Here is a 22,101-nt window from a genome sequence, read left to right as displayed (position 1 = left end):
CAAGCCATCCTGTTGGCTGACCCCTAAGCCTCGTCCACGGATCTCCTCTTTCATAAGCATTTTGCTTGAGGAGTTCGCATATGAGGACCTCGGTCGTTTTGATTCCTTTGCTATCTAAAGATTCTCCGAGTCACCTTGTCTACTCGCGACGGGTCCTCGATTTAATATATCAGACTTTGCTGGTGCTCAAGGACTTCCTCTGAGATCGACACCAACATACTCCGTACTGGCCCCGGCTTTCGCTAGCAGAAGATAAGCGAAGATCACAACTTCTTTAGTTGCTCTCACCAACAGTTGCTCGGCTAGAGCAAGCAGTTTGATCGTGGAAATTAGTGTGACGAGAGCGCTGAGTGGCGTGCGACTTGTCAACAAGCCACCATGCACGAGTTCGGAGCCAGGAACCAAGACAGGGACCGATCAGCCTAATCAATGCACACTCGCATGGCAGTCACCAAGTCTGTCCTTATCTCTCATAGCTCTGCTTTGGAAGCTCCGAGCTGTTTAGCTCGTGATCTGAGCCTTGGGGTGAGACTTTTTCGTTTCCAAGACTCGCTCAACCCGAGCGGGGAAATTAACCTTGCCCCCTCCTTGAAATGTCTCGCCACGCTTTGTACCCACATCTTCCAAGCTCGTTCCGTCTTCAGGACCCGATTTTCCAATTATTTCCTTTTTTGTCATTCGATGATGTGGTGAACCTCAAATAAAGGATACAGCCGACTTGCTAGCCCGAGGTCTAATTTCAACCCTGATTCGCGCTCCCTACGGGCCCCGCCGTTTTGGGTCCAGTATCTGTAGGATGGCACTAATCTTCTTGGAAATTTGGCGTTGATACACAGAACTTCACTTGGCTTGGCTGGGTTCAAAAATGTCGGACATTGACTAGATTATCTTCCGTCTACATTCGGGCTCTCTTTCAGCCATCTATATGGACTGCGGGGGTTGGTTTCTTCGTATTCAAGTATCTGAGCTGCTATTAGATGTTCTGGTGTTCATTTCAAGGCACTGACCATCTCAAAGTGGTGTCTTCGATACCTAAACCATTCTCTTGGGCGAAAGTCCAAATTTTCGTTCAATCAGGGGCAACGGAAAGAGTCTGGTAAAAATTAAGGGTCTTAAAACAGGGTTCCGCAATCAGTAAGAAACGACTCAAAATCCCATTCAAGGTAGTCAATAAAATCATTTTCATGTCTCCGTTTGCAAAAAGCGATCCGTGTGTCTATGCATAACAAACCATTTATTGGGATCGCCGCCGAAAACGGAGTCATAGCACCCACCACCAATGGTAAGCAACCATTTCGTCTTTCCCCTATCACAATATTTATCGACGCTAAGTCGCGTTATGTCTGTATAGAGGAAATGGAGACCAAGAATTATGTTTCTCTAGAAAACCTTTCCCAGTCTGAGGCTCACTCACTCATTATTTTCTAATACGCGCGAGACGATACACAATCAGTATTTCCTGAGAAGAGGTAGTGATATGCAGTTGAGTACATTATAGAGGTTCCTTTTGCTTGTTGATCGAAAATCTAGATTTTCCTTTAGGTCAATCGAACTTGATATTTAGAAGACAATTGTACAAGATAAATAAAGCGCCAGTATTGTGTATTTTCCTTGGCAAATGCATTAGTCCCTCCGGAATCTCTAGTACAAGATATAGAAATGCATTAGTGGCTGTCTGCCTATCTCTAGTACTAGGCCGCACAGAAAGTGATTGCGAATGGAAAAGAATCAAAGTTTGAAAGTACTAGAATCGAATCGTAATCAAAATAACTCCTTGTCATATATAGACGTACCAGCCTTTAGCACCTCTAAGATCCCTTCAAACCCTTCTACGTGAATCGATTGATATGTGGAGTAAGAAGTAAAATTGTGCGGAGATAAAGACAGCCAGAGTGTAATTCAGTACTACTAGTAATACTACAAACAGAAAAGGTCATATGTACCCACAACCGATGGGGAAAGCAGTCCTAAGCATTATGGTAGTCAGCAGAAGGTTCGACCTACCGATTTCTTTTTTATTTCTTCCCCATCGTCTTTTTTTTCCTCCCTCGCTTCCTCCCCTCGCCTATCTCAAAATCGCCATCACGACAAGCGGAACATTCGTCTCCGAGGAGGTAGTACAGGCTGTGAAGCATACATTCAAGAAAATGACCTACTTGGACGCATCGAGCTGAAGCAGTCGTTCTGCAAATGGGGCTTATATATTATTAGTCTCTCATCCAATATTATAGGGTCTTGATACTATTCAACATACCAGTATTGACCGAGGTCCAATTTTGAAATTTCGGACATTTTGGCTTCGGGGTGCTAAATAGCTGAAGATGTATTCAGTTTGATATCGAAGTGGCGTAAGAGTAAAGTCGTATGACACTAAATAGCTGTTGAGTTAGGTACTAGATGAGTCTTAAATAATAGTATTTTGCTGCTATGATTAGACGCCACACGTTGCAGCTTTTGTTTTGAAATTAACGAAGACAAAGATTCGATGTCTTCCTTTGTAATTGATACCTTTTTTCATTGTCTGATATTGGATTTATTTGCCTTACACACGAAGGGACTTTCTTCTATCTACTCCAGTCTTCGAATTATGATTTTGCCGGAATGGAACTTCCGAGATAATGGAGTGGGACTGTGCATTGTTTCTTCGTGAAGTCCTTGTAAAACCTGGCAAGTGTCAGAGTGATGGTCGACTTTCCAGTTCCAGCCATCCTATTCAGCAAATATAGCTTCTTGGGGTTGTCACCGTCAATCCATCCTTGTATTTCTTCCAGCACCTGGACACGCGTGCCTGGCAAACAACTCGCCACATTTTCTTTGTTCGCAGCATCAAATTTGGCATCATAGGCCACTTTCGGGGAAACGATATTTCGGGGTCTCTCTGAAAATTTTCTGATGATCAGTACCTGTACGCAATACCTTTGGTCGAGCAGAAGAGACTCACGGTTTATGTTGATCGTGCCTGTATTCACCCCCGCTTGGAATGCGATCCCGTCACTACTGGCATGCGCGTCGCCGAAACGATTATCGATATTTGATGGAATTTCCATTATTGAGCCTGTCGTGTCAATATTCCATCGTATGTCGTTTGGCAAAGAGTGAACCATAACCGTTCACCTGTGAAGAGAAATTTGGAGGGTCTCCTTGGGTGTGGGGTATTTTTGGCCCCAGCACAGTTTGGCGCTGCGGCTGAGACGTGCAGGTGTTTGCCCGTGCGCGTAATTATCCTGCAGGCGATCTGTCTCACCTGGGCATCGTTCTCTATTGGCAGATCTTTAGAAAGTAAAAGTTTCGAATACTCTGGCGGCATCGAGCAGGTATAGGACATCAAATGGACTGGTGGGTGCAGCTTTTCGATTTTGCTATTCTTTGATCGACTTCGAGTCCGACCCGGCTGTATAAGAGGCAGTAGATGCCGAGTTTATAATCTATCAAGGTCCCCGGGCATCAAGGTACGCACTCGCCCACCCGAGCATTGGTAGGGTATTTACAATTTAGCTTCCTTCCCCCCATTCTGCAGCACGTACCGATATCTCGCCTTGCCATCATGCATATCAACCAGGGCAGCGTTAACATCCCGCATATCCCTCTTCTGAATCCAAGGCAAAACCCTCTTCTCTGCCGCCAAGCTCAACATCTGTCGAATATCCTCAGGCGATCCAATATTCGAGCCAGTGACCTTGACCCCCTTCTGAATGAGCGAGAAAGCCGCGAGAGCCGGCAACGGCTCCTCGGGCGCGCCAACCTGCACAAAGACGCCATCCCTCTTCAATAAACGCAGATACAACCCAAGGGGCATATCCGGTCCCGAAACAGTCGAAATAATCACATCCAGGGTCCGAGAATATTTCTTTGCCCACCCCTTCTCCTCGCTGGTCGCGATGAACGCGTCCGCACCAAGACCCTGCACCGCATCAGCCTTCTTACTCGAAGACCGCGAGATAGCAACGACCTGATCCGCGCCAAGTGCCTTCGCAAACATAATACCGATATGTCCCAATCCTCCGATACCAACGATGCCAACCTTCTTGCCTGGCCCAACACCGTATTTCTTCAGCGGTGCGAAAACCGTCACGCCGCCGCATAGTAAAGGCGCAGCCTCGGCCGATGGCAAAGCATCCGGGATCTTGAACACGAAATGCGCAGGGCCGCGCCATTTCTCCGCGAATCCGCCGTACGATTTGCTCTTATCGCTGTATCGCCCATTATACGTGCCCGTCATCCGAGTACAATAGCTCTCCTCTCCATCGGCGCAAGCCTCGCAATCCGCTTTGAGACAAGATCCGCTCTGAGCACCGACGCCGACGCGGTCGCCGATGCGGATTTCGCGGGACGCAGTTGATGATGCGAGTGTCGGTACACCGGATCCAATTCGCTCGACTATGCCGATGATTTCGTGGCCCACGACGCAGGGGTAGTCGGTTGGGGCCCAGCCCGAGCGGAGGGTGTGTACGTCTGTGCCGCAGATACCGCAGTGTGTGACGCTGATTTCGACGTCTGTTTCTGTGAATGGCTTTGGCGTGAATTTTCCGAATTCGAGGGGGTTTGTGGCGTCATGGGCGACCCAGCCGTTGAAAGTTTTGGCGGGCTCGGACATTGTGTCGTGGGGTTGTGGGGCGAATTCAGCAGCCCGGTCTTGGATTGAGTTCGTAAATTGCCTCTGTGAGAATTTTGAGATTCTTTGACTTTTTGTTCAAGGGAAAATTGCGGTTTGGGGTTCGTTTTCAAGGAGGAAGATTGGCGCGCGCATGCGATGCGGAGAAGACAAAAGAGCCGAGGTTGCGCCAGCCGAGCTTAAAAATAAAAGTGGGGACTTGGGGAACTTCAAAGTCTATGTCGAAGTATACCACGGAGCTTATCCACGGCCTTGGAAGGTAAAGAGTCTTGGTTTTTGTTCAGTCCCAGGGGCTTGAATAGCTACATCATGGATGCCTAAGTGACTATGCTATAGTACTGACTGGAATTGTCTTGATGGGGAGTGTGATAATTTCCTTTGACGCCCAGAATAGAATTCAGAGATCCTATGTTTCATTACGAGTTTCCTTGGCCATCTTTCTTTCTTTTACTCCTAGTTAGGGCGATACCAATAAAAATTAGATATGCGTACTGTCTTCTTTGAAGTATCAGAGTTGTTGAAAAGAAAAAGAAAAGAAAAGACATCCCACGAGCCTATTTCCTCCACTGCAGACTTGATCCATCCCCTGCTGCGACCAGAGCATCTGTAGGGGTCCTGTTAGTGCCTGCATCATTTGTGTTCATATAGAACGAAGCAAATTCATTGAGCATACCACCATAGGCTCATTCCTTTTGCCGACGCCAGTATTTCACACCGTGGTACCGTGGCAAACGCTACTTGTTGTTTGGCGCCACGATTCTGGCTCGGAAATTGTTGACCGCAGTGCTCATACTAAAACTTGTACTTGCCCCACTGCCTATTGATTAGGATGTTTCTCCCCGGGGTACGTTCGTCTGTCTGCCCGGTAGAAATTTCTTCCTTCTGCTTGTCTGCCTTTGTGCGAGCATCTCCTGCCAGTGCGAAGTGTTGGTGAACATTCATGGAGATGGAGCCCGTGGCTGAATAGTTGGTCACACTGCTAATAGTCACAGTTTGCTTGTTAATCGGCACGCGTTGACTAGCTTTCTCCTTGTTGTGTGAAGCCATGGCTAGCAGGCTTATCAGGTTAGCACTTGAGATCAAAGGAAGAAAATGCCTTTGGCTTAAATCTCACCAACAAATCAGTTTCGTATTTCAATCTTCAAAGATCGAAGCAAGCGATTCGCGTTCTTGGTAGGATGAGTGAGTAGAGAGGCAATGTCAGAGGAAGGTCGAACAGGAAAATTAGGAGGGGAGGTATAGCAAAGAAGAAGAAAGAGAATGACGTGAGACAGATGTGAGATGATAAGATACGAGCCTTAAAAAGAAGCACTAGGCAGCAGTGCCCCTGCAGTTTTGGCATTTCCAATATAGATCTGAACCTGTGAGGTATACCAAGTCATCCACACGCATACATGAGTGTGTCTATCTGTTTCAGATGATCGTGATCGTCGAAACCCTTTGCCCATCTCGACAGAGGAGACGGTGCAGCCCGCCACTGAAAGGCAATCCACACTACCTGATACCTCCAATGAGGAGGAGGTACTTGCAGCACGCTTGTCATCCGATCCAGTCTCCCGCCTCGATCTCACAAGATTGGTCTACCGTATGGAAAGTCCCATGGACGCCAAAATAGGCAGTGAGTTTGGTAGGCAGATCCGGCTCCAAACTTCGATCCCTGATCAGCCACAGGCTCAGCAGCAGCGCCTGTATACTGTAGGACAACATGTGTCTGGTTCATATTCCCACACGGATACAGGCTATCGTTGATTCAGATGCAACGGCTTCAGATGCGACATCAACAGGAACGGTTTCGACTAGAACAGCTCAATGAATCTGATCAATCGGGCCCAGAGAGCGGATAGTCCATCGCCAACCCGCTCAAGCCCACCATTCGGTCCCCTCTGTGCAGCCCAATCTGCGTACATCGAACACAACTGGCTCACAGCAGCATTTACCTGGAATACCACAGCCTCACAATAGCGGATTTCAGTCGCAAGGCCCGGAGGAAATGATTCCTACAGCGCAGCTTCCCACATCTATCCAAACATACATCGACGCTGAGGTCGCCGTGCCAGCTGAACGTGGGACTCAGCACACTTCGTCTTGCGTCCTTTGCGAAAATTGCAACCTCCGTCGATCGAGGATATCCTGGTAATGCAGGGCATGGACAACCGGCCGAAGATAACGGTCCTGACTCACTGAGTCATCCAATCGGTAGTAGCGACGGGCGTGTGTATACAAAGGGCAGGGCCGTAATCGGCACGAGCTGATGACTCGTGCCTACTAGGCATTCCTCATTGAAGAGCAATAGTCGAAATGCTCTATCCCCAGCACGGCACGGTTTGACAAAATAAGCCCAGAGCTCTCGGCCAAGGCGATTTACTCGCTGGCTTACCGATCGGGTGATGATGGTATCCAAACGGTCCCTGTGGCTATAACTGAGTATCGGCTGCGAACTATGGTTGTTTTGGAGCCTGCTCCTCTGTACTTAGATCCCACTCGTCGGACGGAGAGTTCCAATCCATATTCGTATGGCTCGCTTTTGGGTTTCCCAGAAACTGACATCTGGGGCCTGATTTGAGATTTCCGCTATCCACATCATCTCCGCGCCCTCTCCGCCCCTATTCCGCCCCATGGAATTGACGCATTCATGACCAGGGCGGGGGTAAAATTATTCAGATATCAATTTTTTATACCCCATGGGCCGGTCTCTACTCTCCACTCTGTATTTTCACTCTCTATCCTTGGTACTCTCTCTAATCGCCAGTGCTTATACGCCTGATCAATAATACATCAGAGTTCATCGCTTCCGTTCCACAATATTTGTATTCGTTCATGATAGTAGTGGTGACATAAACAGTACTAATCATGGCTCCGAGGCTGTACTACTTGATTTTAGAAATTTAATTCTTCGGTCAGTATTTAAATATACTAGTAGTAGTAGAGGGGTGGTGGTGGGTGGCGAGGATTCCGCCGTCCAAAACTCAGATTTGAATAATTTGCTAGGGCGCAGCAGTCGTTGCCTCTGACATCGACGGCTGAACTTTTTCAAGTTACTCAAGTACAAGACAGTCCGAACTGGCCTCAATGCCAGGTGAGAAAGACTCGAGATCTATCTAGAAGAGGCATTCTCCGCCCTGTGGAAATGAACAGCCGAGCACCTTCCTGAGAACCCCAACAATTTTCAAGTTTGCCAAAACGATACGCTGCTGATTGTCATTTCTGATCTCAAAGACGTGGAGTTTCCCCGTCAGCCTCCATCCTAGGAACGAGTCGTTCATTCTGAAAATACGGACTCTTCATCGAGTAGGTTCATACCTTGTTCATGAGAGACATTAATCAGCCTCTATCGCCGATGGTCTTGGAATTTCAATGGTCACTCCAACCAATATTGTGCAAGGCTGCCGCTGGTTAAGATCCACTTCTAACATCCCATTTCTACCTTTCAGTCTGTTTAAATACCATCAACATTTTCTTCGCCACCATCTCTGCGAAACCAGCCGTCCGACCTACCCCAGATATGACATGTCATCCCGAGTTGTATGATCCAGCGAACATCCTTCCTGACACGCGAGTCGCATTTCAATCAAGCCGATAGGCCGTGCAATATACGTCAACTCTACCTCCATATCTTACTAGGCACTACGAAAGCCGTGCCGCTATTCATACCAGCGGGCGCAGTGGGAATTCAAACTATACGGCTTCAGGATCGAGAGATCCCGGGCCAAGGTGACTATCACAAGTGAAATGGTTTGTCCTTTCCTCTTCTGAAAGGTTCTGACACAAAGTTGATTTCCAGCTTCGGGAGGGCCATGACCGGGTTACTGAAAATGTGGTGGTTTCTCTCCGGGGGCGCAGTGTCCTTCTCGAAGAGCGCAAGAGCCGATATCGCGGCGATGCACCTTTTCCGACAGAGTCCGATGCCTCCCGCTCCACAACAAGACAAATTCGCGAACTGCCTTTTTGTCGGCCTCCCTGAGAGTTACGATATTTTCGGTCAAACAGAGGTTTGCTACTCCCGCCTAGGCAATTGATCTCCAATACTGAGTCACAACCTATGACGAATCTGACAGACGTGTCCAATATACTTCGTCCCGGGTCTCACCCTTTCCTCTCTTTTTCACTTCCTCTCTCTCACGGAAGACTTCAAGTAATTCTGGAACGCGGAATGGATATATGAAGTTACTCAAAATGTCAATGTGTTTCCCCATTTTATTCCATGGCTTGACGGTGCAAAGACAGGGCCTTTTTTTTTCTATCTCATCATTTTTCCTTCTTCCATTTCCTCTCCCTCCCTTAAATGTTGATCTCAGACGTGTGTTTTGCTTTTCCGTTTCTCCTGTCTATTTTTTTTCATGTTCTTATCCTATAATCGTCTCTGTGTGCTTTTTTTGGGTGGCTCCCCCCTCACTCAGCCGTGAACACAACGCGCGAAAGGGAGAGATGGAAATGGAAATGGAATGGCAAATACTTCGCTTTTTATATTATTCGCAATCTTCGGTATATGACATGGCCCATTAAAATTGAATCAGTGCTACTGTTAGTGAATGTTTGAACTTGAAAAATCAAGCCTGGAACAAAGAAATAAAAATACTGCTATATATGACTGTCACTGAGTCAATAATTTTCGACTACATTGGCAACTTGAACTGGAATTTGAAGCTGCCCAGGCGATTTACACTACTCGGAGTTCTTGCACACATTTAGCTTTCTGCAACGCTGAGCAAACACAACTTACTTATCGTTTTGCCTATGTGAACGATAATTCTGCCTAGGAGAGCTTGTTAACAAATTCCATTGTTTACCGGTGGCCGGATACAATCGGGATGGCCGGTTATATTCGGAGGCCGGTTCTATTCCGGCCTCATGGCGCTAACAAACTCAAAATTTGGGATCTCCGCCAATCAGTGCGGGGGATCTGGATCATCTAGCTTGGCATTGGAGCAGGTATATGGTCTGCATCAGGGGCGCAGTGAGCAAAATCACACCACCAGCGAGCTTCTGAGGCGCTTATATCCAATTGAAGCGACATTATAGGTAACTTAGTACCCAATAAGATCAGTGATGATCAATCTAAAGGTTTAAATATACCGAGATGCCACTCATTACTCTATCTCAGCCACTACTATAATAGGCTTAGTGCATTCCCGTGACCGTTCTCTACCCTCCCTGACAGGGCTGATGTATAGACATTCTGAATACCTTCAAGGAAGGGGGGAACATCATAAAATGACCGGGGAGTATATTTTGAACTTCTATAAGCGTGACTGAAAATGCCCGTGTCATATGAATCCACTTGCAAGTTTTATGTAACCGGATCCACGCCATTGCTGCGCCGTTCGACATGAGGCCGGAATTGATACCGGCCTCTGAGGTTATAAGAATCCGCTGCGCACCCGCCCAAGGTTGCTCCTTTTCTCTTCTCTAAGCATCTCCCAGAAGCCTGGCTTTTTCCCACTTCTTTTTCTCTACTTTTATTTTCCCCGAATCTATAGTCGGACTTGGTCTTTGGCTTTACTTCTTAGCCTTTACCTTAAACCTCCCCCCCATACTCCACCCGACCAAGACATAAGACATACCCCCTACCCATCCCATCCAAACACAATACCTATCTTCTTCTTCTTCTTCTTCTTCTTCTTCTTCTTCTTCTTCTTCTTCTTCTTCTTCTTCTTCTTCTTCTTCTTCTTCTTCTTCTTCTTCTTCTTCTTCTTCTTCTTCTTCTTCTTCTTCTTCTTCTTCAACCACTTGAAACTTCTTGTTCATCGACATCATGACTAGAACCCAAGTGTCCTTCCCGTCCCCTTCTACCCTCAAGAAGTTCCCTCATGTTCATGAGGACCCTTCTACCCTCGCCCACTCCCTCGATCCCTTCACCATCACCACGTCCACTGGCTTCCTCCCCTATGCTACAGCCCCCTCCACACTGCCTGATGCCTTCGAGGCTCTTGCTTCGCTGGTGGAACGCTCCCCTGTCGTCATGCTCGATGGAAAGCCAGGCTTATTGGCGACCTATGAGCTGGGTCCCGCCGTTGAGTCCGAGTTGACCGACCTCACTGATGAAGTCGAGAAGCTTCGCCTCGCCGATGGCTCTTATGACAAGTTCACTATTGCTGCTGTCTTCCGTGACTACACCTTCGTCGCCTCTTCCTACCTCCTCGAGCCATGCTGGGAGAACTGGAACAAGTTGCCGGACCAGAGCTATGGTCTTGGTCGGGATATCCTACCAAAGTCTGTTGCCCGTCCTATGTATCGCTGTGCCCAGATGTAAGTTACATTCTATCTACTCCAAGTTCCCTTTCATATTATTCCATCTTTCCTGGAAGTCCAACATCATCGGCGCTACAGGCACTTTCAGGACACACAACTAACATAAATACAGCCTTGACCTTCCTCCTTTCATGTCTTATGCAGCTTCATATGCTCTGTTCAACTACACAATGGCTGACCCTGCAAAGGGTCTTGACGACTACTCCAACCTCCGCCTGATCCGCGCCTTCGAGAAGGGTCTGGATCCCAAGAGCTCCGAAGCTGGATTCATCCTGACCCACGTCGACATGGTCAAGTACACCGGATCACTTATCAATGGCGTGCTTCGGGTCGTCGACAACCTGGAGCAAAAAGCTCCTCGTCAGGATGTCAACGATGGTTTCCGGCTGATCCTGAATACGATGGAGAAGATCGAGGCTGCTATGGAGAGTAAGTTCATCAACCACCAGTTTCTGGAATGCCCTCATCTAACGTGATGAATTAGCTATGTGGGGAAACTCCAAGCCAGCCGACTACCTCTCCTTCCGGGTGTTCATATTCGGCATCACTAATCAATCCATGTTCCCGAACGGCGTGATCTACGACGGCGTCGAAGATAACAAGCCCCTTAACTTCCGTGGCGAGAGCGGAGCAAATGATAGTATCGTGCGTTTCCCATGAAGTCTCCACACACCCCAAGGACAAATATCCGTTAACAAACATTTTCACCATATAGATCCCCCTTCTCGACCATCTCTGCGAAATCCCCATGCCCGAAACTCCCCTCACAAAGATCCTCCACGAATTCCGCGCCTACAGACCCCTTCCCCACCGCGAATTCCTAACCTACATCCGCGAAAAGTCCGTCGAAATCGGTGTCCGGGATTATTGCGTGCAGGACTCGGAGACGGCCGTCCTGTTCCTCAAGGTGCTTAACCACGTCCGTTCATTCCGCTGGCGTCATTGGCTATTCGCGCGTGAGTATATTATTCGCCGCACGCCGCATCCTACTGCTACCGGTGGTAGTCCGATTGTTACTGTGAGTTTCCTTCCCGCGGTTAGAAAATAAAAAACGAATCCTGACAATTCTTCCAGTGGCTGCCAAACCAGCTTTCCGCCGTTATGGATCTAATGGTTACGATCTATGACACTTATCTCTCGCCCAAGGAGGGTGTTGTTGCTATCCAGGGGAGTGAGGATCTGATTGCGTCGCACCGGAAGCAGGTTGAGCCTATGATGGAGCTTGTTCGGGATCAGAGGGATAAGTTGGCCAAGGAGGTTGAGCGGTGGTGCCAGGAACGTGGGGTTTAGAATGATTGTAATGGCTGATTCGGATTGAGATTAAGATGCTTTTTTTTTTCGCTGCGCTTTTACCTTTTTTTCGTTTCTACCTTGCACACGCATCATGACTCATGACCAACTATATAGATGCAGCTGGAGGTTTATGTGTTTGTGGCTTGATAAAATTCCAGTTTTTTAGTTCAATGATATTATTATGGATGGTTGATTAGCTTGTGCACATATTTTAATTCTTGGATAACTAAGGGGTACCGAAAATGAGGGGGGTGCGCGTTGAATTTGAGCTGCTGATGAAGCGGTGATTTTTTTTCTCGCTGAAAAGTGAGGCTAGATTTGCCCGTGTGGTTCTCCAGCGGGTGATTAGAGACATTGCGCAACGTTGTTATCGCCGTTTGCACGGCCCTTTCCCCGATTGTGAGATATTTTAGTGCGGCATCCAGTCAAGAAGGATCCGCTGTGTATGACGAGTTTGAACAAGTGTCCCAAAATGGGAAAAGAATCCCCGAAAGATTTTCGAATTGGCGGTGTAACGCTGTGAATGGGTTGTGGCGTGGGGGACGGGGTTCGCGCACAGATAGTCGGAGAAACGCTATCTCGAGAGGAGAGGGGTAGGCAGTTGTTATATGTCGCTGCAAAGGTTCGAGCGACGAATAGCTAGATACGAAGCGCTTAACTAATGACTTCTAGCCCACGTTCACGACCATAGGCGATCGCATCAGAGGAGACACTCTCGCAGCCACGGACAAAAAGGCGGTCCAAGCTTGGTAGCTCGGAAGACTCGTTTGATCTCGCATCCGCGAGATCGCGGATAGTGCAGCCCGTAATCCGGGTCTTCGAAAGATTTAAAACCTTGAGCTTCGGAAACTGTACACAGACACGCTTCATGAAAGCGTCGTCAAAGCCTTGCATTTGTACAAGGCTCAGCTCAGTCAAATTGAAAATTTCCGGGTTATGTTCGCTTGCATATCGCAGCACCTCCATGAAACATCCATCCGACAAATTAAAGCATTCATCGATATGCAAGACTCGGAGAGGTGCTTGGGTGCCACAGATCATGAAGGTCGCTGTGTTCACATTTACCCAGCCGGCGTCTTTCAGCATGAGGGTACTGAGCTTCTCAAGCCTTTGGGTGTCGAAGAAATCGGCAGTTGATCTTGATGAGCCCCCTTTGAGGCTGAGGTATTGAATTGTAGTTGGCAAAATTGAGCAGAAGTTGCTGCCAATCGTCAAGCCGTTTAATTCGAGGCGTCGGAGTGGTGGGAATTGAACCGGGGGTGGCGGTATTTCATTTTCCTCCTCCTGTAACGGAGGAAAAAATAACCAAGGCCTATATACTGGAGGCTCCCAATCCAAGCGTAGCTCTTGTAGGCTTGGATAGTTCGGAATATCAGTGAGACTCTTCGCTAGGTCGTCAGTATTCAGGATCGGCGATGAGTCCCCGGGGAGGATGTTAGGGCTTACATGATCGAGATTCGGGATGACAAGGGCGGTTGGAGGGGCAGTTGATACTGCTTGCTGGGTGGCCAGAGTGATGCTTCTGAGGTTGGGCAGGCTTCGCGGCCAGTTGCCCTCGCCAATAGTGAGAAGAGAATGCTTCACGCTCCACAATTCAATGCGTTCGAGTTTCGGGAATTGGGTCAAAAGCTTTTCTAGACAGCTATGCGGCACGGAAATCTCTGCCGATAAGATGATGTTTTTCAAAGACTTGCAGCCCTTGAATTTTTGGAAGATGTCCTTAAAGTCGTGGTTGACCCAGAGCTCGAGATGCTCCAGACGCGGACATCTGCTGAGGAACTCGATACTTTTTGGCGTCGACGGCAAAGCGAGGTTCTTGAATGTGGCATGGGTGAGCAATCCCCGGGAGCGACGGATGTACGCTCTCACAGCGGTCCATGGCACTTTTTGGCGAGCACCGGTCAGATCTATCTTCATCCAGAGCTCTCGCATGTTGCCGAAAAATCGCTCCCAACTTTTACAGACCCGAAGAATACCCCTTGATAGCCATTAGATGAATTTGAGGGTAGAGCGAAGGATGCGGTATCCACTTACACAATGTCCTTAAATGAGAAGTACTCGATGACCAGTGCTGCCATCTCCAGGGGAAGCATTGTGAAGGGATCTTTCCTATTCAATTTCATTCGGTCTTCGAGCTTTTTATGCAGTTGTTCCATAATCTATGGCCAGATCAGCAAGTGGAATTGACCCCGCATCGTGTGATTAAACGCACATCGCGACGAGGGTGTGCACTTGAAAGCACTTTGAGACCATACGCATAAATCTCCAATGCCTTCTCCGGTTTAGCCTCAAGTAGGAGAACTTTGGCGCATCGCAAATAACCCTAGTAAAATATATGTGAGACATGGCGTCATGTTGAATCGGCAAGCTTGGTGGTCAATTTACTCGTTCATCCTCTTTGGCCTGTTTAATCATATGTTTTGCATCTCGGCGTGCCTGGTCATACTGCTCCAGCTTACAGTATGTTGCGGCTCGGTTATCCAAAATACCCACGGTGTCGGCATCCTTTTGCTTCAAGGCCTAGAGAAAATGATCAACAACCTGCCATTTTGGGTTAGAATGGAAAATGGGGGTACCTCTGTAAACGCCGAGATGGCCGCCTTGAAGTCCCCTTTTTGATAGAGCTTCTGGCCCTGCGCATGCAAGGCCGATGGGGACCGCATAATGCCCAATCACATGCAGACCGTCAAGCAATGTAAACTCGATGGTCTTCAAGTCTTCAACAAGATGGATGGAGGCCAAACTTGGATTGAATGACATTCTGCTGGAAGCCCCCCCCGGAATGGCACGTGACTAGCTTAGTCATGTGGTTCCTGCAGTGTTTACTTTCTTCCGCTTTGAGATCGCCCAAGCTCCACTTCAAGCAAATCGACAATCGCCATGGAGGCGCATAACTTGCAGGCTGCGTCGACTTATGTCAACAATATTCTACTGGCCAGGGGCCTTCTGAAGAGCGGGAGTCCTATCGATTTCGCGGAGCCCGACAATGAGGAGGGGGGCACCGCGGCCACTATGGCGCGGATCATCAACCTGGTCAATGACCTGGTCCTCAGGAGAGATGTTCGTCGCTGATGTTATTCTTATGGTGTCGCAACCGTTCTAACTGTCTTTCAGCGCGAGGCCGACCACCGTGAGAGCCTTGCGACAACTATCCGGGCGTTGCGCGTAACCGAAACTGAGCAGACGACCGAAATTGTACGTTGATCACGAGACAGTACGGGGGCACCTAAGAACTAATCGGAATCTTCGCACAGGGCAAACTGAAAACTAAATCGTCAGAACTATCACGATCCCTTGCTCTCGCCGAAGCCCAACAGCGCACGCTGAACTCGAACATGACCAACGCGGAGACCACCATCCGCGGGCTCAAGGAACAGTCGCAGCGCATGAAGGCCACTGTCCAACAAGTCCGCGCGCAATGCGCCAATGACGTGCGCAAACGTGATCTCGAAATGCAAAAGCTCAAATCTCATCTTGCCGAACGACAGCGGGGTAAACGGGAGGGGTTGAGCGTCACTACAATCAACATCAACCCCCCAAGCGGATCGATCTCGACTGGGTGCCTCTCGACTGGGTGCCAGTGGTGGCGAGAGAGTCCACGACCCACAATACAACCTGAAAGAAGAAACGACGGAGTTCTTGACCGAGCTCTGCCAGAACCTGAGTGATGAGAACGATACCCTGATCGAGCTAGCGCGAAACACGGTTGACACGCTCAAGGAGCTTCAAGGCCTGCCGGAAACCGAAGATGGAAAAGAAGAAGAGGCTTTGGGCGTGTCCACTGGTGTTGGACACGGCAAGTCCACAAGCGCCGTCACTTCTCTTCCGACTTCCTGCGAGGAGCTTTCTCTCCGCATGCATACCGTTCTTGACCACCTGCAGACCCTACTTACCAATCCTTCCTTCGTGCCACTGGAAGAGGTTGAGCTTAGAGACGAGGAAATAATCAGACTTCGTGAGGGATGGGAGAAGATGGAGACCCGATGGAAACAAGCTGTCACAATGATGGATGGATGGCAGCGACGCCTGGCGGATGGTGGTGGCTCTGTTCAAGTAGAAGAGTTGACCCGAGGCATGAATCTCGATCTGAGCTTCACCTCAACAGAGGATGTTAGCATGCAGAGTAGAGACGGTGCACACACTATTTCGCCAATTATTGAAGACCAGGAGGATGTGCCGATGAGCGAAGCTGAAGACTCGACCGTTGCCGAGGCCCCCAACCCTCCGAAAACACGATCCAAGATCCGCAAAGTGCCTGAAAGGTCGGAACGCGCGCTTAAGGAACGTAGCGATAACGCAACTTTGGCTGCCAAGCCAAAACGCCACCGAAAGGTGTCGTTTACCCCGGGCCTAGCAGGGTCTCCAGCCATTCCCAGTCCGGATGTCGCGGAGGAGAACCTTCAGATCAAGACCCTCAAATCCGAAGCTGTTACTCGACGGTCATCTCGCCGCAAGTCCGATCCGAAAACCACTCGTCAAGTAAGTTGAACCGCAATGAATGTCATGGCTTAGTATTAACATTGAAGAAGCAGACAACTGGCGCTGAGCCTCGAATGAGTGTTCGCCAGAAGCTCGCTGCAGCGGAGGATGAAGCTCGCACTGCTGAGCAAGCGCGCAAAGAGGGCGAGACACGAAAGCGCAGTCGCCCAGAGAAGACAGCTACACGTTCTAGCAACCGCCGACGAAGCACTCTCACTATTGACGAGTTGGAGGATTTGATGGGCGTACCCTCCCGGTAGAGGGCCAAAATTCATACTACCCTAATTTGCACTGTACATAATACTATCTGATGAGCGAGCATGTTAATACGGGATGGCGTTTCTGTTTGGGAGGAGTATTTGACGATCAATTTTCGGTTCAGTTAAAGTTTTCTTTTCTTTTGAAAGGGCTTACCGTCAGATAAAGATGATGGTATCTAGGTACTTGAATGGTCCTGGCACTGAGTCACTAGTGACCTTAAAAGTGAATAGTAATTCCCATCTATCCAACGGGCCTGCACCTTCCACTTCTTCCGTCGAACTCCATTCACCTTACACTTGTCAATCTACTTGAACCAACACTTGCCAAGTCGTCAAGTTCCCTTCTACCTACATCCATAAACCATCTAATTCCTTTTTCTAAACCAGATGGGCAGCGCGATAAGCGGTCCTAACAGACCCCCTGGCCCACAAGATGGCTCTCCTCATACGATCAACCAGAGCTACACCGCAGACCACTGTGCCACGAACAGCCAGACAGTTACCATGAACATCACTATCATTGCGACTATGCTAGGCCAGAAAGAGCAGGAAGAGCCCCCCTTATAAGGAGGAAGCCACCGAACAGGCCCAAGCCGAGACCCATGCTCAACCCACCCAGGCATCGACGGAGGTTGACTCACCCCGACATGAAGGCAGTCAAGTAAGATTCAATATTCCAGCCGCGCCTGAATAATGAAGTCACTAATCCATCAAGGAGGGCCAGCTCATTCAGCCTTGGCGAATCCAGTCTCGGGAGGAAATAGTCAAATGCCGTAAAGATGCGGCCAAGGCCAGGTGCCGGAAAGAAAAGACCAGGCCCCATGAGAAAGAGGGCAAGCTCCGCGAGGAAGCCATCAGGCTGCGTGAGGAATACCGTAGCGGCATGTAATGCCCAAGAAGAAGGATTGAGCAACAGCAACCAGGAAATATGTGAATCTCCACGGATTTGACGAGAAGGGGCAAGCACTTGAGTATTTCCATGAAAGCGTGAAATGCCATGTCTGGAAGCGTGTTGGTAATAGCTGTCCTTGGAATTGAGTACAAAAGGCGTGGCAAACTACCACACGGGAGATGCATTAGATAACCACAGAATCAACGTACAAAATTTTGAATAGAGATCTAATACCCGACGCTGATATAACTTACGGTGGATGAGACTGCTTACCATGTAACGGGCTGTAAAACTATTGAAATTTTAGAAAAAAGGTCAATGCATTCCGAAGTCAAATTCGGCATTCCAGTCCAGAGGAACCGATAGCGCCAGCTCAGGACTTCCATGATCCCATATTCCTGTAGTGAGGAGAGGCCCGAAGTTACTATTGTCCAACTGCCATGCAGAATAGTGCATTGCCAAGTCTCCTCCCTCATCTGCAAATGTCGGAACATGGTGATAAGTCGGGCCTTGCGGCGCATTCCTCGCCTTCTGCACCGTATAGTCGACATATTCCCCCTTTACTGGAATCATCAATCGTTCAAATTCCTCAAGGCATCGTGACGCAGCCGGCCATCTCTCAGAAATTGTCGTAAAAAGTCTGGAGAAGCAGAAAATGAAGTTCTCTACTTCGTTCAAGCTATAAGTGACGGAGATAACTTCCTTGCATCGTTGCAGTGTCTTCAAAAACAAAATACCGGCAGAGAATGTATGGTAACAAGGGTGAAAAACGAATTTGCTGTTGCCAAAACTGAGATTCGATTGTTTCCAGTAACCATCGGCGACTCCTATACATGCTAGAAACGCTTTCATGAGGTTTTCGCCGCTGGGTTCTCTCACTCTCGGACTTGGGCGGAATAATGTGACGAGAATTACGTCTCGGGCAATATCGGCGTATAAGCACATCTCTTCCCATTGTGATGTTTTGGTTGTATCGGTGTTAAGAGATGCGGTCCAGAGTATTTCCTGCTTCCAATTATCGATCCGTTGCTTTATCCCATCCATCCACTCATCAAGTGTGAGATAAGGGGGTGGTAGCGCCCCGTTGTGAAATTGAACCAAGAGAACTTCGGCCTCAATTTGACGAAATTGCCAGATTCGCCGGGACGCGAACTTTGTTGGGTAGCCGCTCATGTCAATACCGTATCGTGATATGAAACTATCTTCAACCTCAACGGGGAACGGTACATTGATCGCCAGGCCGAGGAAGCTGGATGGTCTGAGAAGTGCCGCGGATGTTGCTATCTCCATTTCGTATGCGCACCAGAATACCCTTCGCCGTATATCTTTTGCGAGAGGATCCAGTCTCCGAGTTGTGAGAGTCTCGTGATGCAAACCAAGATCAATGCATGCTTGTGTTGTGAATCCCGACAGGAGCCAAACATTGGCGGCGGTGGGATCTAAATTCGTATATTGAAGCAGCAGCAGCAAAGCTTGTAGTCCGTGTATATCATTGGTGCAAACAGCCTGTATGTGCTGCATTGCTTCCTTCACGAGACCAGTCGCTATCGAGTTTGCCCAGACCTGCTGAGTCCTTGCTGCAGTCGTAAGTGATATCGCCATGATAAGACCGATGACGAATGTTGCGCGTGGATTCTCTGGGGCATTTGTCTCCAAAATTCGAAGGGGGTCATGGAAAACAGCATGAAAGTAAGCCTCTAGGTCGATCGAATAGAATAACGGACACTGCGCGACCACTCTGGTCACATAGTTCTGAAACAAGAACTCTGCGACAGCCGCAGGTATCGTGGATAGGCCGCTCGTTGGCTGACTCGTGGACAACAGGTTTGTCTGTCCATGTACGTCGTTGGATTCGGCAGCACCAAGAAAAGTTGTAGATGGCAACTTAGTTCCTGCTACCGTACACCGTATAAGGGGAACTGCCGAAGCGAGGCCGAGGAATGGAGGTGTTATATCATCCATGACTTGCTCAGCGAGGATTTGGCCTGGATCATCCTCCTTCTCTGGGCCGGCAGGAGATGCTTGCTGCTTTTGAAGTTCGCTCTCTAAGAATTGAACAATGGAGCGAGGCACTGTCCGCTCTTTGGACTCTCCAGACGCGAGGCAAGAAGCTCCAACCTCGAGACATTTGGAACAGCTCGGAAAGCGTGCGTCACACTATTGTTTGCTTAGGTCTGTAGTCTGAACAATCACATCATGGGCACCCAGACAGCTCACCATTATTTTTCGTGCCCGGCATCGCGCACAGGCTATCGCTCTTCTGCGTACTCTTGATGGAGCCATATACATGGAACAGATGCACGCTAACTGAGCAGCATGCAGTGAAAGAGAGTTGCTTCCGATGGTGCGGAGATGAGCGCATTGCCCCACACGATTTATCTCCAAGTACTCGACCTGAGAATGGCCATTGCTCTGCCCAATTCGGCTCCCCCGCTCTATCAAACCAATCAAACATTCCAAATTCTCAACAGAAAAAATAGATAAGCGGCCCGGAAAACACCAGCCAACGCAAGGAGATACCTGGGACCCCAATCAATTGGGCGCCGAAACCGGGATCCACCCCCGCTTTTTGGGGTCAACCTCGGGGATATCCCGACGACATGCATCATTCCATGCGAGAACGCAGGGCTAGCTGACAGTTCGATACATATCAATGCAATGGACTAAATCGATGGAGCCTGAACTATCAACTTCTCCTGACATTAATGAGCTGCTTAGTTCCTTGCCGGCCTGTCGTCGGTGCAGGTCGAATAAGCGCAGATGTGATACCCAGCTACCCTCTTGTCGCAACTGCTCCAAGGCGGGCGCAGATTGCATTTTCTTCGATCATATCACGGAGAGGAATATTTCAAGATCGTGAGTATTGCTATTCGCCTTGAATATCTACTATGTATGCTGGCGCTTACACTTTCTCGTTCAGGTATGTACTCAGCCTCATTCAACGCCTACAAAATAGGCAAAATAAAGGCAACACACAGAACGACGACAGTTCTCTAGCTTCATCTATCGACTCGCTGTCTTCCGATTCTGAGATAAAATTACAAACTAGCCACTACATCGGTCCTCTATCTTGCCTGAGCGCTGCTTTGTCAATCGCCAAAAATACCGAGACCGAAGCAGCACAAGCCCCTACTCCACCCTGCTTATATTTTCAAAGAGACTTGGATTTGGATTTGGCACCCAATCAAGAGAGCCTTAATTATCTCATTTCAAAATACGTCTCGGATATCCAAAATATTTATCCAATTTTGGATGAGACATTGCCTTGCCTTTCGCCGGGTGGTCGGTCGAACACAATGAAGCAGATTTGACTCCAAGAGAACTTTTCATGTTGGAATTGATTTATTCAATTGCGAGCCATCAGGTAATCGCGCAATCTTCAAACTATGAGAAAATATACTATTATCAAAAACTCGCCGATTCATGCCATCGGAAAGCACTCTTTATCTTCGACAAAGCCGCGACAGACATCAGCATAGGCACCCTGGAAACAGTCACCCTCGCCGCGTTACATAGTCTACTTTCCCCACAAACGGGGAATATTGGACAGCTAATCGGATTAGCCGCTCGATTGGCTATTGACTTGGGAGCTGTTGATAGGCCGCACATTAACTCGAATGAGGAGAACAAGATCGAGCAGATTTACAAGTCGGTTTACTGCCTCGAGAACCAGTACGCTACAGCCTTGGATCGCCCAGGCCTTCTGCCCCCACCTGTGATAGATCCTGAGTCCCGGATATCTCAAGATATTCTCTGTCTTATATATCAAATCCAGTCTCGCTTCCGGTCACACAGGGGCAATGTCGATTCCACACCACTTCTACAAGAGCTTGACGGGTATTTCTCCACTATCGAGCAAATGTCGATCCGATCAAGGGGTAGCATTCTTGCAACCGTCTACGAGACACGGCTATTGATTCAGCCGGACGATGAGGAGAGTGCGGTCTGCCTTCTTGACATATATTCTCAAAGATTCTACATCCGAACCGCGTTGAGCCCTTCATGGGCATATCGGGCAGGTTTGGTTGTTATCTCCCGGGCGGCTCACCTGCACCCGGACGCAATTCAAAACTGTGGGGGTGGTCTACGTAAAAGATATCAGGCCTACGGAAATTGTTTATTGTTCTTGGAGCAGTGCTCGCGCAGATGGCCCAGCGCCAATGCATTGAGGATGTCGCTTCAAGAAGTATTTTCTAGAGCCTCAGGGGTGCAGTAGAAGGAAACATGGTTTTGATCACTTTCTGCTGTTTTTCCACTCCCCTTCCCCAGATCCATCATAGCTAGTATGCAAATTGTCTCGGAATTCCGATCCATAG

General features: G+C 48.6%; 9 protein-coding genes across 9 annotated transcripts; 4 read left to right on the top strand and 5 right to left on the bottom strand.

The window, feature by feature from the left end:
- Window positions 1-2,585: 2,585 nt before the first annotated feature.
- N7533_003468 (uncharacterized protein) lies at window positions 2,586-3,047 on the bottom strand (the record flags this gene model as incomplete). Its single annotated transcript, XM_057100118.1, has 2 exons — window positions 2,586-2,878; window positions 2,942-3,047. The coding sequence occupies 2 exons, from the start codon at window positions 3,045-3,047 to the stop codon at window positions 2,586-2,588; spliced, it is 399 nt and encodes a 132-aa protein (XP_056962806.1).
- A 437-nt stretch (window positions 3,048-3,484) lies between these two features.
- On the bottom strand, window positions 3,485-4,594 carry N7533_003467 (NAD(P)-dependent alcohol dehydrogenase; the record flags this gene model as incomplete). The annotated part of the gene is made up of 1 exon (XM_057100117.1): window positions 3,485-4,594. The coding sequence occupies one exon, from the start codon at window positions 4,592-4,594 to the stop codon at window positions 3,485-3,487; it is 1,110 nt and encodes a 369-aa protein (XP_056962805.1).
- An 810-nt stretch (window positions 4,595-5,404) lies between these two features.
- On the bottom strand, window positions 5,405-5,659 carry N7533_003466 (uncharacterized protein; the record flags this gene model as incomplete). Its single annotated transcript, XM_057100116.1, has 1 exon — window positions 5,405-5,659. One exon carries the CDS (start codon window positions 5,657-5,659, stop codon window positions 5,405-5,407), a length of 255 nt encoding a protein of 84 aa, XP_056962804.1.
- A 4,705-nt stretch (window positions 5,660-10,364) lies between these two features.
- Window positions 10,365-12,151, top strand: N7533_003465 (indoleamine 2,3-dioxygenase family protein; the record flags this gene model as incomplete). Its single annotated transcript, XM_057100115.1, has 5 exons — window positions 10,365-10,858; window positions 10,974-11,290; window positions 11,346-11,506; window positions 11,577-11,879; window positions 11,936-12,151. The coding sequence occupies 5 exons, from the start codon at window positions 10,365-10,367 to the stop codon at window positions 12,149-12,151; spliced, it is 1,491 nt and encodes a 496-aa protein (XP_056962803.1).
- A 657-nt stretch (window positions 12,152-12,808) lies between these two features.
- On the bottom strand, window positions 12,809-14,817 carry N7533_003464 (Leucine Rich Repeat domain protein; the record flags this gene model as incomplete). The annotated part of the gene is made up of 5 exons (XM_057100114.1): window positions 12,809-14,132; window positions 14,189-14,313; window positions 14,367-14,477; window positions 14,540-14,674; window positions 14,731-14,817. 5 exons carry the CDS (start codon window positions 14,815-14,817, stop codon window positions 12,809-12,811), a joined length of 1,782 nt encoding a protein of 593 aa, XP_056962802.1.
- A 217-nt stretch (window positions 14,818-15,034) lies between these two features.
- On the top strand, window positions 15,035-16,893 carry N7533_003463 (uncharacterized protein; the record flags this gene model as incomplete). The annotated part of the gene is made up of 5 exons (XM_057100113.1): window positions 15,035-15,214; window positions 15,269-15,349; window positions 15,409-15,659; window positions 15,736-16,633; window positions 16,687-16,893. The coding sequence occupies 5 exons, from the start codon at window positions 15,035-15,037 to the stop codon at window positions 16,891-16,893; spliced, it is 1,617 nt and encodes a 538-aa protein (XP_056962801.1).
- A 387-nt stretch (window positions 16,894-17,280) lies between these two features.
- On the top strand, window positions 17,281-17,460 carry N7533_003462 (uncharacterized protein; the record flags this gene model as incomplete). The annotated part of the gene is made up of 1 exon (XM_057100112.1): window positions 17,281-17,460. One exon carries the CDS (start codon window positions 17,281-17,283, stop codon window positions 17,458-17,460), a length of 180 nt encoding a protein of 59 aa, XP_056962800.1.
- A 640-nt stretch (window positions 17,461-18,100) lies between these two features.
- On the bottom strand, window positions 18,101-20,005 carry N7533_003461 (Zn(II)2Cys6 transcription factor; the record flags this gene model as incomplete). Its single annotated transcript, XM_057100111.1, has 2 exons — window positions 18,101-19,942; window positions 20,003-20,005. The coding sequence occupies 2 exons, from the start codon at window positions 20,003-20,005 to the stop codon at window positions 18,101-18,103; spliced, it is 1,845 nt and encodes a 614-aa protein (XP_056962799.1).
- A 1,108-nt stretch (window positions 20,006-21,113) lies between these two features.
- N7533_003460 (fungal specific transcription factor domain-containing protein) lies at window positions 21,114-22,001 on the top strand (the record flags this gene model as incomplete). Its single annotated transcript, XM_057100110.1, has 1 exon — window positions 21,114-22,001. The coding sequence occupies one exon, from the start codon at window positions 21,114-21,116 to the stop codon at window positions 21,999-22,001; it is 888 nt and encodes a 295-aa protein (XP_056962798.1).
- Window positions 22,002-22,101: the final 100 nt, after the last annotated feature.

This window comes from Penicillium manginii (genome assembly GCF_028828005.1).
Source record: "Penicillium manginii strain IBT 31320 chromosome Unknown utg000003l:1.0-959480.0:1.0-959601.0, whole genome shotgun sequence".
Lineage (NCBI taxonomy): Eukaryota > Fungi > Ascomycota > Eurotiomycetes > Eurotiales > Aspergillaceae > Penicillium > Penicillium manginii.
The sequence above is the reverse complement of the archived record's forward strand: the minus strand, read 5'-3'. Positions and strand labels throughout refer to the sequence as shown.